At 45.4% G+C, this 17655-nt stretch overlaps 2 protein-coding genes across 2 annotated transcripts in view; one reads left to right on the top strand and one right to left on the bottom strand.

The window, feature by feature from the left end:
- Positions 1 to 6015, bottom strand: part of PRCP (prolylcarboxypeptidase) — a 29849-nt gene extending 23834 nt beyond the window's left edge. The window contains exon 1 of the mRNA XM_061343780.1: positions 5812 to 6015. Within this exon, the coding sequence (XP_061199764.1) occupies positions 5812 to 5934 (123 nt within the window). The 5' untranslated portion in view covers positions 5935 to 6015. The remainder of the gene's footprint in view (positions 1 to 5811) is intronic.
- Positions 6016 to 6495: 480 nt separating this feature from the next.
- On the top strand, positions 6496 to 17464 carry DDIAS (DNA damage induced apoptosis suppressor). The gene is made up of 5 exons (XM_061343377.1): positions 6496 to 6536; positions 8846 to 8973; positions 10111 to 10272; positions 11417 to 11534; positions 13551 to 17464. Exons 2-5 carry the CDS (start codon positions 8861 to 8863, stop codon positions 16047 to 16049), a joined length of 2892 nt encoding a protein of 963 aa, XP_061199361.1. The 5' UTR covers positions 6496 to 6536; positions 8846 to 8860; the 3' UTR covers positions 16050 to 17464.
- Positions 17465 to 17655: the final 191 nt, after the last annotated feature.

The raw sequence follows: 17655 nt of genomic DNA, 5'->3' as shown, positions 1-17655 counted from the left end.
GTGCAGTTCTGTTTATTGTTCAGTCCTTCAACTCCACAGACATTGTTAAAAGCCATCAGCTATCACCTTGTAGGACAGGAAGAAGTTCTTTATTGTGAAGGTAGTGAGGCCCTGGAACAGACTTCAACCAAGACAGCCCACCAGAAATCTGTGGCACATTACAGCTTTTAATGGTTAAAGCTAGCGAGATTAAAACTGCTTATTTTCAGGGAGAGTAGCGATCATTGATGCTTTTTGTAGTCTCTAGTATTAACTGCTCACTTGAAGGAAGTTGTGAGGAAATTGTTTCCTGCTTAATTTGAGAGGCCAGTGTCTGCTTTGTGACCCATAGATAAGTAGTGCATAAAAATAAGAATTCACTGACAAGCTTTAACAAGTACTTCCCCCTTTTCCTGTCCACTGAGTAAGAGCTATTGTTTCTGCTTATGGACCTGGTTTATAACTTATAGCTCCTGTTTGAAATCACACTATGAAATCACAGAGTAAGAGCTGCCAAGTACTCCTGTACTACTTGATGAGTAAAACATATTCCAAGTAATTCACCTCAGAGACAAACATCAGCATCACTTCTTCTCTAAGCACTGAGATAACTTTTAATTGGTACCAAGGGGCTTCTGTAAAAAGCACTTTGTTTTTTCCTCCACCAGAAGTTAAAAGTGCTACTGTATTATTGTGGTGCCAGGCATGAAAAACAAACCCACCTTAACCATTCCCAACATCTGCTGCTATTCTGAGTCACAGTGAGATGCTGAAAAAGCTGCTAACCAGAATTAAAAGGCTCACAGCTGAAAAATACTCCATTAACATTAAAGGAGCATATGCATAACTGTTGTACACATGGTTTATGTGACACTCATTTACATGTAACAGTGAAAATGTCAAATACTGGAAAATCATAGGATTACAAGTTGGTTTGGGTTGGAAGGCACCTTAAAGCTCATCTGGTTCCAACCCTCTGCCACAGGCAGGGACACCTTCCACTAGACCAGGTTGCTCTAAGCCCTGTATCTTGTTCAGGAATTGCAAACTTTCTCCTTGTTGAATACAACCAATGCAACATTAGTTTCAGAGCAAAACTGCATCCTTAGATTTGATTAATTTGATAAATTAAGACAATATTGTCATCAAAAAGGTGATCCATTCTCTTCAAGGCACTTTGCTTTACTCTGCACATTCATTTTACAACCTGAAGTTGACTGAAGTCAAATTGTTCTCTTATGCAGTACTGATTTTCAGCTGGAACAGGGAAATTCTGAGATTCACTGCCTTCCTCTACAACAGAAGGAGCCATGTCTGAAAGAGAAATGAATCCATCTTCACTTCTCCTTTGAGGCACTTCCAAGATTATTTTCTTGGCTCAAAACCTACATTCTAATTTTTACACTTTCAGGCATTTTCTATGCCTCACAACTTCAGTCTGTGACACAAAATTGGGTATTGAAAATACTCAATATAGCCAGAAAAGATCAAATTCCATTACTTTTTGAACTTCATTACATAGAAGCTTCAACAGAGCTTCCTTTTAGGTACCCATAACATGAAGTGCAGATGTGTTTCAGAGCACAAAGACTTGCATATGAATTTAGGAAATACTGACACAGGTATGAAACGTAGAAAGTTATTCAATGCAATCAGAACTCATCTTCTAGAAATGGTGACAAAACTGACATGCAGTTTCAAAGACAAAAGTCAATTTGCACTTGTTACATTGGTTCTTAGACAAATTCAAAGCAGCTCTCAGAGCAAGTGGTGTGCTTACAGAGTGTGACTGGGACGAAGGATCCACCAGCATATGAAGCCTCACACAGCCATCAAATCCAAATGAGTGATCCACTCTCTAAAATGACAGTTTAGCACTGAGAAGCCTTCAAATACCACGAAATTTAAGGTATTGTCCTCTCAGCACTTAAAGCACCATAAGTTCTCAGGCTATGCTTTTTGTAATGCCAGTATGTGCTTTGCAGCAGGAACACAAACACAGAGGTGCAAGACAAGGCTCCCCAAAGGACAGAAAACACCTGACTCCAGTTTCCCCACTAAGATATCAGGTTATTTCAATTTGGGCAAAGAGAAGTACATGACTCTTGGATGCCTCATCAAGTCCTTCCAACGTATTTGAGTTGTGGTCATGAACACAGCTACCTACAAAGAAGCCATTCAAAGAGCAGCAGTCTTCCTGCAGCTCTATACATCCTACACGATTCTCTCTGTAAAGCTCAGTTTTGGGTGCATTCATTTAACACACAAATCAGAAGCAACCTATCAAAACAGAAGTGAAAATAGCCTTGCCTACAAAAAATCACACTAGTACGCGAGAAGAGGAAACCAACTTCCCCAATATAGATAAAATCTGTTGACAAAGATGTGGGTGATGGTAGTGTTTCTCGTGTTTCTCCTTCAAGGGCCATCTATTAATCCAGGTCAGCATAAGGCATCTTTATACTGGGGTGGTTTCACTCATGCATTGGAGGAGTAGGGCTGAAAGGCATCAGTTAGCTTTGAAGCAGGGGGAAATCACACCCAAAAGCCAAAGTAATAAGGCATACACAGGCAAATACACAGCTTAGATTATAGTCATACTGACACAGGCATTGCTTGACTTATTTCTCAATATTGCAGACTTTAGCCCCATCCTCAGGGAATCTCTGACACTTTAAATGGTAAACAGGATGAAGCTCAAAGTAAATGAACATGGAGCTGAACTCTTACCCTGTTATTTCCCCATTTTTAGGAAAGCAAACCTAAATAGCACTGCTTCTCAGTAAAGGTTGATGCTAAACCCTCAAGCAACACCACTGATCTACAGGACTTCATGCCAAGAGGCTCCATTTAGAAGTTGTAATCGCACATGAAGGCTCTTAGCCTCTGAAATTCAACTCTCCAATGTGCAACACGAACGAATTGTGCTAAGGAAGGTAACAATTCATGCAAGGAGCCTGTTTAGACTTCTCCAAGTTTTCTTTTGTGGAAGCACTAAATATTCAAAGACTCTAGTTAAAGATATTTTAATGTAAATAGGTATAAGAAATGTTTCTTTTGTGACTGCATTTTTTGCCATATTATAAACTAATTTTTATATGGTATGGTTTTATATAAATTACTTCAACTTACAATGAAAACCAAAGGGAGAAACAAGAATCAAAACAGGAACTTTAGTTAAGAAGAACGACTGGGCAGCACAGAACAGAGGCAAATGATTCATGTTGTAAGCAACTATAATGTAAGTAATTAAACCTCAATAATCCTGAGAGGTGGCAGAGTATCTCCACCCCTATTTAACATGTTAATCATGGCAGTTAAGTTCCACTACAGAATCACAATGTAATTACAAGCTCCCTGACAGCAGCTCTGAGTGCATGTTTCATAAGGGCTGCAGAGTTCACCTCTATCAGTTCTGCATGTTAAGCTGCTGATAAAACACTGTCTTATGCCCTTGGTGTGATTAGACTTCCTATGCTAACCCTGTTTCTTTCAAGTGCCAGGCATCAGCATTCAACTCTTTGATGAATACAATTAAAAGTACATGGATATAGACACACTTTCCCCCATGTTCAACACTACTGGTAAGTTTTTGGACAAGGAAAGCAAGGATTTCCAGGCCTCAGAATAGGACCCCTCTGTTCTGCAGCAGCCACTTTCAGCCAACATTATTTTACTTGAATTATGAGGGGAAGATAACACAGAAGAGACTGAAGGAAGATGTGGCACCAACTTTACAACAGGATATTACTAGGACTCTTCTCTCAACCCTTATCTACCTCCCAAAATCCACATATCTTGGGTACACAGCAGCTCTGCAGCTTTGCTGGCAACTGGAGGGCACAAGGGCTGTCTCTGATAGCTGAGAAGAACCAGATGATACCACAGCCCAGAAGGATGAGGACAGAGGTGTGATAACACAGTGACAAAGGGTGGTTCAGACCAGGGCACAGAATTAGTATCACTGATACTATGATAGCAATGTGGAACTACTGAAACAGCAGAACAATTAGGTGGCAGGTTTGGAGTTACAACACTACCAGAGGATTTGCATCCCAGCCAGCACTGACCACGCACTGCAGGAGGTATCTGCAGTATGTCACCAGAATAAGCTTCAGGGTTATTAGAGGAGTTAGTGGAGGGACCCAGATCTCAAATCACTACCTGAGTGACTGAAATTAGACAGAGATGCTGTCAAGACACACGAATTGTGTGATTTATGGAAAACTGGAAGAGGAGTGCTCCCAAACCAGTAACACTGTCTGGGGGAGAATATAATCTCAGAGGATGGATTTCTTATTGAGATTGTTCCACCTCTATATAGCTATTTAGAATAACCTTACAAGGATTAGCTGTTTTCTTCATGCCTCTTGTTTCTGCAAGCATAGCCTTCCCATTTTGCTCATCCCATCGTAAGTTCACCTTCTATGATTTGAAGAGAAGAGACTGAGATAAGCTCTTAGGCAGAAGTTCCTCCCTGTGAGGGTGCTGAGGCACTGGCACAGGGAGCCCAAAGAAGCTGTGGCTGCCCCATCCCTGGCAGCGCTCAAGGCCAGGTTGGACACAGGGGCTTGGAGCAACCTGCTCTAGTGGAAGGTGTCCCTGCCTGTGGCAGGGGTTGGAACTGGATGAGCTTTAAGGTCCCTTCAACCCAAACCATTCTATGTTCAATCCCTGTATTACCCAAGATGCCTGTGACTTAAACACTCTCCTTCCCAGCACCCCATACATAGACTAGGGCATGAAATTCAGATGCAGGCTACAAGCCTGATTGTAACCAAAGCCAGAAGTCCTCTCCCCTCACTGCACCTCTCAGTGAGAGAAACCATCATTTCCCATGCTAAAACCAGGTTCCGACACATGAAGATGCAAGCAGCCCAACATGTACAAAGGAACTGGTGACTGTTTCCATGAAAACCTGTAAATAAGTGGGGTTTCAAGGTATCTGAAAGGGGACCACAGCAGCATGTGGAGCCAACATTGTGGATCTGTCCACAAGCTGGGGACTTTGCCAGCAAATTGCAAAGAGAAACGTTGAAGCAGGCAGGAAATCAAAACTCCCATTAACAGAAACCTGTTCCCTACTTAAAAGGGCCAAACAGAAATCACACAGCAAACACCACCATGGTACAGCTGCGGTTCCTGGCCCCTCTCTGCCAACACACTGGGCAGAATGCATCGAAAAACAGGCTATGGTGCTAGTATACGGTGTACACACCATAGAATCAACTGGGTTGGAAAAGGCCTTTAGGATGATCAAGTCCAACCATTCCCCAGCACTGCCAAGGCCACCACTAACCCACGGCCCTGAGGGCCTCATCTACACGGTGTGCGAACACTTGCAGGGACGGTGACTCCAGCCCTGCCCTGGGCAGCCTGTTCCAATGGCTGAGCACCCTCTGGGGAAGGAATTGTTCCTAATATCCACCTAAACCTGCCCTGGTGAAGCTTGAGGCTGTTTCCTCTTGTCCCATCACTTGTTACTTGGGAGAAAAGACCGATCCCACCTCACTCCATCCTCCTGTCAGGCAGTTGTAGAGAGCGATAAGGTTCCCCCGAGTCTTCTCTTCTCCACACTGAACCCCCCATGTCCCTCAGCCCTTCCCCATCACACTTGTGCTTCATGCCCTGCACCAGCTCCACTGCCCTTCTCTATCCCCGCTCCAGCACCTCAGTGTCTCTCTTGTAGTGACGGCCCAGAACTGAACACAGGACTCAAGATGCAGCCTCACCAGTGCCCAGCACAGGGGGACGACCCCTGCCCAGGCTGCTCAACACCTCCCCTTCAGCGGGACACTCGACACTGCACGGTCCGACCGCGGCGGCTCCTACCTGCTGCGTGAGGTACCGCGTAAGGTAGGTGCGGGTCGGCAGCGCAGCCCTCCGGCGGTGGCGGGGAGCGGGCAGTGCGGCGGACGCGCCGAGGAGGAGGAGCAGCAGGAAGAGCCGCAGCATGGCCGGGATGAGGAGCAGCGACCGCCCGGCCGTCCCGCCGCTTTATACCGGCCCCACTGCCCCCGCCCGCGGGCTGCCCGGGGCCGGTAGGGAAGGGGGAGCGGCGGGCGGTAGGACCCAGTGCAGACGGAGAGGCGGTGCCACGCATGCGCCCAGGCCGCCATGTGCCCCCCCAATGGGCGGGGTTATCCACACACACGTGAATGGGGTGGGCACTAAGGAGTGGGGCTTTTCGATTGGTTGCGGAGTTAAGGGGAGCTCGCGCGCGCTTTTCGCGGTTGGCTGCGGCGACCTGCAAGGAAACAGCGATTGGCTGCTGGAAGCACGTGATTCATTCCTTCGCTAGGCGGCATTTCTGCGTTCGGGGCTCGCTTCGGAGCCGGGCTTGGGACTGGGGCCGCGTAAGGGGTGGTGGGGACACGGTCTCGGTAGCACCTCCAGGGGTCTCGATCCCGGGCACCGAGGAGAGGTGGCGCCGGAGGCTGCCCGTCCTCTCGCCCTGGAGACAGCGCCTCACCGCTTCCCCTCAGCGCGGGCCGGCGGCCGGGAGGCGGATGCTCGGCTCGGTGTCGGAGGATAGCAGCGCTGGAAGAGGCACATCGGTAAGGGTGATAATGCTGGAGTGACCGGAGGGTTTCTGGGGTGTTGAGCGCAGCTGAAAGCACCCCTTAAAGGGTAGGAGTCGGGTGAAGCTTGGGAGTTCCTTCCGGGCTTGAGCTCCCCGGCGCTGTGCCCGGGCTCGCTGTCGGCTGCCGGCGGCATCTCGGGGAAGGAGTGGGAGAAGGGTGAGGGGTAAAAAATGCGATGTGAGACCGGTTAACGGCTCGTGTGCGGCTTGTGTCGGTTTTCTTGGGGAGTGTTTAAGGCAGCGCAGTCACTAGAGGGCACCAGGCACTGACTGAAACCTTGGTGAGACCTCAGGGCTGTTGAATCACGGAATCGTTTGTGTTGGAAGGGACTTTAAAGCTCATCCAGTTCCAACCCCCTGCCATGGGCAGGGACACCTTACATTAGAGCAGGTTGCTCCAAGCCCCTGTGTGCAACCTGGCCTTGAACACTGCCAGGGATGGGGCAGCCACAGCTTCTCTGGGCACCCTGTGCCAGCGCCTCAGCACCCTCACAGGGAAGAGCTTCTGCCTAAGAGCTCAGCTCAGTCTCCCCTCTGGCAGGTTAAAGCCATTCCCCTTGTCCTGTCCCTACAGGCCCTTGTCCCAAGCCCCTCTCCAGCTTTCCTGCAGCCCCTTTAGGCACTGGAGCTGCTCTAAGGTCTCCCCTTCAGGAGCCTTCTCTTCTCCAGGCTGACCCAGCCCAGCTCTCTCAGCCTGGCTCCAGAGCAGAGCTGCTCCAGCCCTCGCAGCATCTCCATGGCCTCCTCTGGATTCGCTCCAACAGCTCCGTGTCCTTCTTATGCAGGAAGCCCCAGATCCAAACACAGGACTGGTGGTGTGGTCTCACAAGATCTGGAATGACAATGAGGAGAACAGTGAAAACCTCTTGCAAGTAAGGGCTTTTAAGGTGTCTTTTAATTCAGCTGCAGAGAACGATTTGGTCTTTTAATTTTGAGTCTATGGTTTGAGGTATTTTAGGGTATTTTTGTCTACATGTTTCTGGCATCAGCTGAGAAAAAAAGTCAACTTTCTAAAATAAGAGATGCTTCCTAAAACTTGATATTTTGGATGGTGTGCTGAGAATAGAGGCAAGCTACTTCTGCAGAAGAGTAACACTGAATAAAAAATAACTAATTCCTATTTATTTAAACATTTATTTTATCATTTATTTGTCAGATCCATACAGCTCCTTTGTTGAAATTGATGGTAAACACCATAGAGCTGTCCTTTTGGCTAAAAGGGCATGAATATTGCTCCTGTTGCAAGCCCTTTTGAGATTTTTTTCTGGGCATCCTCTCTTTTTAAAATCATTGCCAACTGTATCCTGGGCTGCATCAAAAGGAGCGTGACCAGCAGGTTGAAGGAGGTGATCCTGCCCCTCTGCTGTGCTCTCGTGAGACCTCACCTGGAGTATTGTGTGCAGTTCTGGTGTCCTCAACATAAAAAGGACATGGAACTGTTGGAACAAGTCCAGAGGAGGCCACGAGGATGAGCACTCCTCTATGAAGATAGGCTGAGAAAGTTGGGGCTGTTCAGCCTGGAGAAGAGAAGGCTGCGTGGAGACCTCATAGCAGCCTTCCAGTATCTGAAGGAGAGCTACAAGGATGCTGGGGAGGGGCTCTTCATTAGGGACTGTAGTGATGGGACAAGGGGTAATGGGTTCAAACTGAAACAGGGGAAGTTTAGATTGGATATAAGGAGGAAATTCTTTCCTGTGAGGGTGGTGAGGCACTGGAATGGGTTGCCCAGGGAAGCTGTGGCTGCCCCATCCCTGGCAGTGTTCAAGGCCAGGTTGGACACAGGGGCTTGGAGCAACCTGCTCTAGTGGAAGGGGTCCCTGCCAGTGGTAGGGGGTTGGAACTGGGTGATCTTCAGGTCCTTTTCAATCCAAACCAGTCTGGGATTCTATGTTAATTACAAGTGTAGAATAATTTCATTTTTTAACCCCATGTTGTGACTTTGTTCTAAATTAAGGGAAAAATCAGCAACTGATTTGGTGCAGTGCTGTGCTCAGGTTCCAATGAAGATTCCCTAAATACCAGTGGGAATTTGCATGATTTGTCTGCAGAAGTGTGTAAATATCATGAATGCTTTTTTCTTGTTACCTATCTTCTATTTTTTTTTATCCTTGAAGGATTAACAAAGGATAATAGTAGCTGTTGCCTCAATTGGGCTACCATTGCAAACAGAGATCATAATTTCCTGAGGGGTGCCTTTCAGAATGTTCAAACAGACCAAATAAATGCAGTAAATATGAACAGTTCATAAAAAGAGAGTCTTTGAACCATTTTGACTTGTTTCAGGTGATGCTGTAGCACATGAATAGCGTGAGAGGACTCTTGGCTGCCTCTGTAATTTCCATCCAGAACTCCTGCTTCGTCTATCCTGCCTGTCAAAACTGCTTTTCTAGGCTGATACTGGATTCTAGGAGGTACGTCCTGTTTTGGGGGATCATGAACTGTAACAGGCTTTAGGAATATCTGTTAGCTGAACACAAGTTAAAACAAATCAGTGTATATCCAGCCATAGGACAAATAAGTGCCAATTTCAGATATTTATGTTACTTATCACTATTCAGACCTCTTTGTATTCCAGTAGCAGCTTGGAGGTTGTTACAGATCAAGAGTTCTATTGTGTTCAGTGGCACACAATATCAAGGAACAGTTTAGATGATTTCTGTTGACAGCTTCCAAGTGCATCTCCTGCAGTCTGTCCAGTTCTCCAGTGCTGTTCCCAGTTGGAAAGCATTAACTGAAAGCTCCTCCAAATCAAATCCTAATTTCTTTTGTATTTCTTCTCATTCTAGATGTGCAATTCATCAGGTAGTCCTGCATGACTCTTTCACTTACTGTGTGTCCAGAACTCTGTTCACTGTCCTTTGTAATCCCACTGTTAGGTGAAAATAGGTTGCCCAAGGAGGTTGTGAATGCTCCATCCCTGGCAGTGTTCAAGGCCAGGTTGGACGAGGCCTTGGGTGATATGGTTTAGAGCGAGGTGTCCCTGCCTATGGCAGGGGGGTTGGAACTTGATGATCTTAAGGTCCTTTCCAACCCTAACCATTCTATGATTCTATGAAATCTATGACACACAGGAGAACAATACCTGTCAGCGCTAAATGGGAGGAGCTGCCTTCGTAAAGCAACAATCTCTGTCGTTTCAAATGCTGAAGTAAAAGAAAACAGTGCTGTTTCCTGATGGTTTTTTAGATCTAGGTATTACATGAAAGCTGCAGGAAATAAAATCCCAAACCAGAATGAAATGGGGATGTGGGGAATCAAAATTACTTCCCAACAGGTCGTTCAGATCCCACTGTCTCTCTCCAGCTTCACAGCTGTCCAGCATTTAATAAATCAGTGAAAGAAGCCAAAGGGCTTCTGACATGATACAGCCAACCTGTGGTAAGATTGATGCCTCAGGGAGTAAAGAGTAAGAAGTAATCATATAGTTTGTAATGGAATGTTTGATACATTATAGTAGTAATACAGCTGCAGAGAAGTTCTTACCTCAGCAGCGATTAACATAAGCTCATGTATTCAGTCTTTTTTATCCTCTTACTGTGTTTTGCCAGGTTTAGCTGTCCAAAATGTGGCTGCACAGGTGAAGCTAAAGATGCAAGCTACAGATACAGACTGTCCCTAAAGATTGCTGACATTACTGATTTGTTTGACATCACTGTGTTTGGAAGTTGCTTAGATCCATTCTTTGGGGTCACCGCGGAGGTTCTGCAGAGGTAAGGAAGTGGATTGTTTCCATCTGTGGAGCTGCAGCTTTTTCTTCAGCCTAAAAAAATAGAGATGAGTCTGGGTGGTGGGGAGATGAGTGGGAGGAAGCTGCTAAAATGCTCCCTTCCAGCATTTCCTTGGTACCCATCACCTTGAGGAAATGCTGAAGCTTGATTTCTTCTGGGAATCTTGACATTTTGAGGTGGATTACTTCTACGTAGTAAAAGAGATCCTTCACTATTGAAGGTAGCTGGTTACCTACTAAGTGAGCTTCACAAGATGACTGGACTTCTTTCTTGTGTCCTTCCGCCTCTGAGATGGTTGAAATTCCTTTGTCTAACGTCACATTTTGAAGTCAGCTTGCTTTTCCAGAGATTTAGGCTTATTTTTTCCCTCAAGATTTTAAAGGAATCTTAAGGTAAAGATGGAGCCTTGGGATTTTTTGGTTTGGATTTGGTTTTTAACAGTTTGTATTTTAAAAACAATAATGATATTACTTTAATGTGACAGATTAGCCTTCAGAAATGAGGAATTTCTGAGAAAAACCTGTTAGTCCTCAGAGCCCAGCCACCCACATGATAAGCTTCAGACTTTCTGATTTGTGAAACTGCTAGGGCATGGTATTCAGCTCCATCCACTGCTTCTTTCTCTATTCTGTTATTTTCCAGTGTCCAGTGTTATCACTGGGTCAAAGGTGATCACTTTAAATCCCACCTTAGCAGCATGAAGAGCATACTCATGGCAGGCATTCTACACTGCTACGCTACTCTCAGCTCTGAAAACCAGAGTCATTTGTGTGTCTGAGTACAGATACTGCCATAAAGGTACAAGCAGGAAGGCTGTGTAAGCCATAGCAGCATGTTGACAGCATTATACAGTCATTGTGTTGATACAAAATCACAGCCACACAGGGAACACCTGGAAGTCGTGTGTATATTAAACCTATCCAGAGTGGTTGTTTTGCTTTCTTCTGTTTCACAACAAATTAGCTAAACAATCCAATTTATAGCTTCCTGGTTTCCTGTTTTCATTCTATGTTTAGCCTAACCTACCACAGTATCTTCTCTTTAGCATGTGTCCTACCTATACTACAGCTAAAATGCTGTCAGGCTTCCTCTGTTGGTCCAATACTTCTATATGTTTTTACTCAAGGTATGTTCAAGACTTCAATCAGCTGTCAGGAGAAACAAACACAGATGCATCTCAAGCAGTGTTGGTTCAAGCAGTGGAAACCTGTTTCATTGGGAAAAGATTTATATTTGGAGTAAAGGTAACTTCTAATCTACATTACTCTCATATAATGAGTTTTTTTCATTAGCCTGTATCCAGTTTGGGGCACAGACTGAGTTATTAGAGCATCATGTACAATATCTTTTGGCAATTAGAGAAAACTTAGGGCTAGGACATGGGGAGGATTCTGTTCCTCTTCCCCCAGACTCCTGTGTTATTTTAAACGAGTCACATCCAAAGTCATCTTGAATGGCAGTAGTCAGCTTGACAGCTTGTCAGGGCTGCTTTTCAGAGAGCCTGAGCAGTGCCAGCTCCTATAACAGCTTGGAGTCTGTAAAAAACCTTGTCCAGTTCAAACAAGAAACAGACTGTCTTTTCAAGCACTGCCCTACCTTTCCCACGCTGCTTAGTCTCCTGGTGTCTGGAATGTAAGGACAGACACATCCCCTTGCAGCATTTTGATGTTTCGGGATTTCAAGAGCATGTTTTCAACTGTTGATAAAGTACAGCTCTTCAACATAGGTATCTGTGGCTCTTTTATATGTTTAACAGACTTTGAAATATTAGTTCTTAGTAATATTTCCATGGAAACAAGTCTTCTAAGTTCTCTTCAAGTGGTGCTTGTTTGAGTCATTCGTATTATGAAGTCTTTGAACTAAACCCTACCTGGCAGGTGCTTTTCCTCTCCCATAGGTATCATGAGGTTTATACCTGAGCTGAGGTTTTTCCAGCCTCTTAAATAATGGAAGTTGGAGGACTTCATGGATTAACTTTATTTAACTGGAACCATTCACCAAGTCTCTAGGTCTGATGCCTTTACAACTATAATCCTGCATATCAACAGCCTTGTGGCTGCTCCTGCACACACAAGGACTGAACACACATTCAGAGACCATTTACTCTTCCTTTGGCTGTAGGCATTTCTAGGCAGCTCTTTTCAGCTGTGCCTATGCTTGCACTCTCCCAGGTAAAAGTGACAACTGACAAAACATACTTACCTAGAAAGGTATTGTCCTTGTTTAAGAGCTTTCAGCCTCAACCTTTGCCTGGACTGGAGGAGTAGGAGGGTTGTTGAGTTTGAAGATGGCCTCTGGCATTACCAGAACTTGAGGGAGAGATGAAAAAGGGTTAATCCCCTCCTCAAAACATTAGAAAATTCCCTTTGCTTTTAATACAATGAAAACATTCTTATGTGTGGAGAGAAACAGGTTCTGTAAGGAATTGCTGCTGAAGCTCCTGTGGCACACTACTCTCCAAGTGAATCTGAGAAGATCATAGAATCTCAGACTGGTTTGTGTTGGAAGGGAACTTTAAGCTCATCCAGTTCCAACCCCCTGCCACGGGCACGGACACCTTCCACTAGAGCAGGTTGCTCCAAGCCCCTGTGTCCAACCTGGCCTTGAACACTGCCAGGTATGGGGCAGCCACAGCTTCTCTGGGTACCCTGTGCCAGCATCTCAGCACCCTCACAGGGAAGAATTTCTGCCTAAGGTCTAATCTAAATCTCCCCTTTTTCAGTTTGAAGCCATTCCCTTTGCCCTGTCTCTATGAGAATTTATCAAAGCCCCCTCTCCAGATTTCTTGTTGGCCCCTTTAGGCACTGGAGCTGCTCTAAGGTCTCCCCTTAAGGAACCTTCTCTTCTGCAGGCTGAACAAGTCCAGCTCTTGTAAAAGAAAAGCACTGGGCTTAGGCAGCTGGCCATTTGCACAGCACTGCACTGGGGGCAGCCCCGAAACACCCAATGTCCTACAGTGAGGAAGACATTTTCAGTGAAATTCTCAGATTTCTTGGTTGGTTTTCCGTGTTTTCCAAAACTGTGTAATTACAGCAGGCAAAGAACCTCTCACTGTGAGGCCCTTTATGGCCCTTGCCAGTGGTTATTTCCCAGGGATTATTGCTTTGTCTGACAGCCTGTTCTGTACTCTCTTCCCTGCAGATCCTGACAAAAAATTAGGCCTAAATTTAAGCCTGGCTTAAAAGACGTGTTAATTTTTATCTTTCTTTTTCTATCCCAAAATACTGTACTAAGACTTTTATCTTTCCCCTCCATACCAGGGTTGGGCAAGGGAAGATGGAGGCCATTCTGCAGCCAGCAGCATCTTGCAGAACTGCTCCAGAATTAATAGAAGTACAAAAACCCTTACAGCTTGCCAGCTCTTCCTGCCAAACGCTGCTGTTACTGGCTTCACTGTTATCAGCTACTTCCATCGGCTCCTGCAGTCAGCAAAACTCAGGAGCTGTAGTAACAGCTCAGATTTACCTGACACATCAGCAGCTGCAGCAGATGAACCTGTCAGTGAGCTCAGCAGCTTGTCTAGCCCAAGCAGAAATTCCTGCTCTGTTCAATCTAGTGGCAGAGAAAGTCCTTTAAGGTCCTGGCAGGAGTCCTTGAGCCTGACTTCATCTGTTGCTTGGGTAACAGCGGAAGACTTTCCCACTCTGGAAGTGGGAAAGCTGGTGAGTGAGCAGCATGAACAGGAGGGGAGGCCTGTCCCTGCAGACTCCTGCAGTGTGAGCCTCAACAATCCAACTCTCTGGGATTCACCGTTTTGCAGCTCTGCTGTGAAGGAAGGGGATAAAGAGGAGCATAATGAGTTGAGTTCACAGCCTAGTCAGAGTGGCAGTATCACTGCAACTGATGAATCAGAGAGAATATTCTCTTCAGAGACTGAGCGTTCACATGGGCACAGTTCCAGGTTGTTACATCATCCCTTGGAATCTGGGGTACAAAGCACTTACCCAAGGACTGATGGTAGGAATTATTCTTGCCCAGAAAAAACCCACAACTCCCTTTTATACAAGAAAGGTGCCTCAGCTTGTAGTCACGTAAATGTGACTGGAGCGTCTCAGATGAACTCTGTGCTGTGGGATGAGCTCGTGTTCTCAGAAAGCCTAAACGAATTCTTAGCCAGAATAGAAGAAGGCAAAAGCATCATAACATCACCCAACCAGGATGCAGGCAAACATCCTGAAAGGAGCAGGTTGCATGCAAATCTTAACGAATCATGTCTCAGGCAAACCCTTGTAGCTGCTGATTTGCCTGAAGCAGTTGTCTCCAGGAAGGTCTTGCCACCAGCAGACAGTGATAGTTGGGAGAATGTATTGTCTGCTTGTCTTCAGTCACATGCACATCCTCAGAGTGGTGAGGTGGCACAACGTGAGTCTTCCTCTAGTGTTTTATCTGAAAAAGAATCTTGCTTTATACCTAACCCTCATCTACCAATTCTGTCACAATCCTTGCCAGTTACACCAGAGCCTTCTGTTTCTGAGAGCAGATACATGCAGTCCAAAGTAGCAAATATTGACATTTCAAAGTCATCTTGCTCTTTTATTAATCACTGTGCTGCTAAACGTGGAGAAATCTGTTTAAAGAGGAGTGAGGCAGCTCCATGTGTGCATTCTGCACATGGCAGCTGCTTAGCTGGTTGGGAAAACAAAGAAAACTCTTATGCTACACCAAGCCAAAGACCAGATCTTCCACTCACAGGGAGATGGGATTCTGATGCAGCAACTCCCAGCAATACAAGAAGGATTTATGAAGGAGAATTAAAGCCATTGACAGAAGTGTCAGAAAACACCTTCAAAAGTGTTAATAGGAGAGAGACACTGTGGAACAGCATCTTCCCTGATGGCAGCTATGATGCTTCTGCTGACCTCTTTGATGCAAGCGCAAGAGAAAAGAAATCATGTAATTCTTTGATAAAGGGAGATGATACTTTGACAGACAAGGTCACAGCTCCTGAATTAGTGCTTTATGCTGGAGATGTTCCTTATAACACTTCAAAACGGATCTCATCCCAACACAGGTTTTCTCGTGCTTTTAGGAAGCACAGTACACCAGTAACATCCTCCTTTTGTGATGCACAATGCAATTCAGTCAGCGCTCGAGACTTTGTTCCTTATTCACAGTCCACTCCTATGGCAAAACCTCTCCAGAAGCTGTGGCCTGTTGGGGAAAGAAACTCTTTTGTCACTCTCTTCACCCCTACAAATCCCAGGAAGATCCATTCCAAATGCAAGCGATCTAGGTCTGCCTTTCAGAACACTCTGCTGCAGCAGCTTACTGGCAGGTTAGTGAAACATGGAAGGCCAAGTAACAGTGAAGACAAGGAAGGTAATAGCTCTGTATCACAGCAGTTCCTTAACAGCCAGCTGCCTGCCAGCTGTGAGGAGTGGATCCCTCCTTCTGCAAACAAAAGGCTGAAGCCATCTGCATCTTTACAGTTAAAAGCAGTTGGGCTGGCTCCTGACGTGCAGATGAGCTGTGGGTACACTGAGAGGAGCCCTGCTTCTGAGAGCAAAATCAGTGAGAACGATGCATGCTTCCAAAACGAGACACTAAACCCTGGGGATACAGCTTGGATTCTAACAACTCCTGTACCTGCTGGTGTCACCAAGGCCTTGTTCTTCAATGAAACTTGTTCCCCTTCAGAAGATAAGACTCTCCTCTCAAGTGCAAATTGCTCAGGGGGGATATCTGGAGGGGCTGCTGGCTGGTCTCCGGAGTTGTTCTTCCAAGCACAAACCCCTTTTTCCCATAATCCAAAACACTAAAAAAGGATATATTTATGCTGTGTTCTTTTAAATTATTTGTAAAACTTTTGGGAAGGAGCCAAAAGAAGCAAAGCTATTTAATAATTGTTTATACACCTATTGGCATATGTCTTCCTAAGATGAGTTGTGTTTATTTGCTGATCTTTGTACCATAGAGATGGGGGAAACCAGAATTTGCAGTTACAGTTTCACTGTAAATGAACTCTAGAATGTGCAATAAAGACTTTTGTAAATGAGTATTTAATAGCTCTCATTATATCAAGTACAGGCAGGGGAAGTGTTGTAGCGTGCAGTGTTGTCTTTTCATCCTGAGAAGAGCCCTGGAATCTGTGTCCACTCCACATTCTCACCTGATGACTCTGTGTGGAACGGTTTCCTCAATGAATATCAAATACCACATGGGAGCTTGGTATTTGAGCCCACTCTGGCAGCATTGAGCTGGGTGGAGAGGACCATCCTGAGAGGTTGGTACAGCTCTCATCTTTCCTGGAGGCTTTGTCAAGTTCAAGTGGCACATTCCTGACACTGTCTTTCCTTTTCCTTGTTTTGGCATCTTCCAAATCCTCCACCCAGAACAGCTCTATTTGGGATCACTGAACAGAAATCTTGGAGCTGTGGCTGTTGAAGAAGGTGCTGCAGAAGCGTGTGGGGACCTGATGGCACAGGATCTCATCAGCCTGAAAATGCTGGCTTGGAGGACCAGAAGGAGGCCTCAAATTCATAGAACCGTATAGAATCATTGAACAGTGGTTTGGGTTGGAAGGGACCTTAAAGCTCATCCAATTCCAACCACTATGCCTGTGCTTACAATGCTATGCCTGGTCAGAAGATGTTATTGATGGCACATAAAATCCTACTTGATGAATCTGTTAGGGGTAAAAGGAGTGAGAAATGTAGCCTGCCTGGAAATGGTAAATATATGTTTATAGCTTAAGTAGAAGAAATAAAGGGGAAGACAGCATTACTCATACCCAAGTCACTGAGCACAGGGAAAAGCAATATTGAAAAGGTTTTAAGACATCAGTGCTCAAACATGCAACAGTAAACTGGTTGTTTCTACTACAGCCTCCCAGATAATAGGAGACTGCAGCATCAGTGGCTCTTTAAGCACTCCCTTGTGATGAGCTGGACGAGCACTCACTTTATCATGGGGGTTAGAGCTGGTCCAAGTGGTACCCAGAGACTTGCTGCAGCTAGCTCTGAACGGCTGCCAGAGCTTCTACATCATAGACCTGACAGCATCTTGACATGGAATGTTTTGTCCAGCATGAGTGATTCTATTAGGCAGGCAATTCATCTGCACTCTATGGTAAACGATAGCTCTGGCGCAAGCTGATGTGATTGTAATTATAAGCTTGCACAAAAAGAATAAAGCTCAGCATGTTTCATTCTGAAGGTAATAGAGCTCCTGAAAATGCACACTGGGGTTGCAGCTGATTCCCTGCACATAGAAAGCCATAAATCAAGACTAGGTTTTAAATTAGGACTGTCCGTATGATACCACTGAAAACAATGCAAGGCAGTCAGAGGTTGCTTTGTGCAAGGGGACTGAACACATAGCGAGACCAAAAAGCACTGCTGTGTGACAGGTCACAATGATAGCTTC

This window comes from Neopsephotus bourkii, unplaced genomic scaffold (assembly GCF_033783945.1).
Source record: "Neopsephotus bourkii isolate Nb327-2 ecotype Australia unplaced genomic scaffold, CSIRO-AGI_Nbou_v1 NB_1825, whole genome shotgun sequence".
Taxonomy (NCBI): Eukaryota; Metazoa; Chordata; class Aves; order Psittaciformes; family Psittacidae; genus Neopsephotus; species Neopsephotus bourkii.
Note: the sequence above shows the minus strand (reverse complement) of the source record. Positions and strands in the feature narration are given on the sequence as shown.

Excerpts from the sequence above, each read along its gene's own strand:
- DDIAS (XM_061343377.1), top strand. The coding sequence starts at position 8,861 with ATGAATAGCGTGAGAGGACTCTTGGCTGCCTCTGTAATTTCCATCCAG. Across the intron at positions 8,974-10,110 it reads CTGATACTGGATTCTAGGAG|GTTTAGCTGTCCAAAATGTG; the intron begins GTACGTCCTGTT and ends GTGTTTTGCCAG. Across the intron at positions 10,273-11,416 it reads ACCGCGGAGGTTCTGCAGAG|GTATGTTCAAGACTTCAATC; the intron begins GTAAGGAAGTGG and ends TTTTTACTCAAG.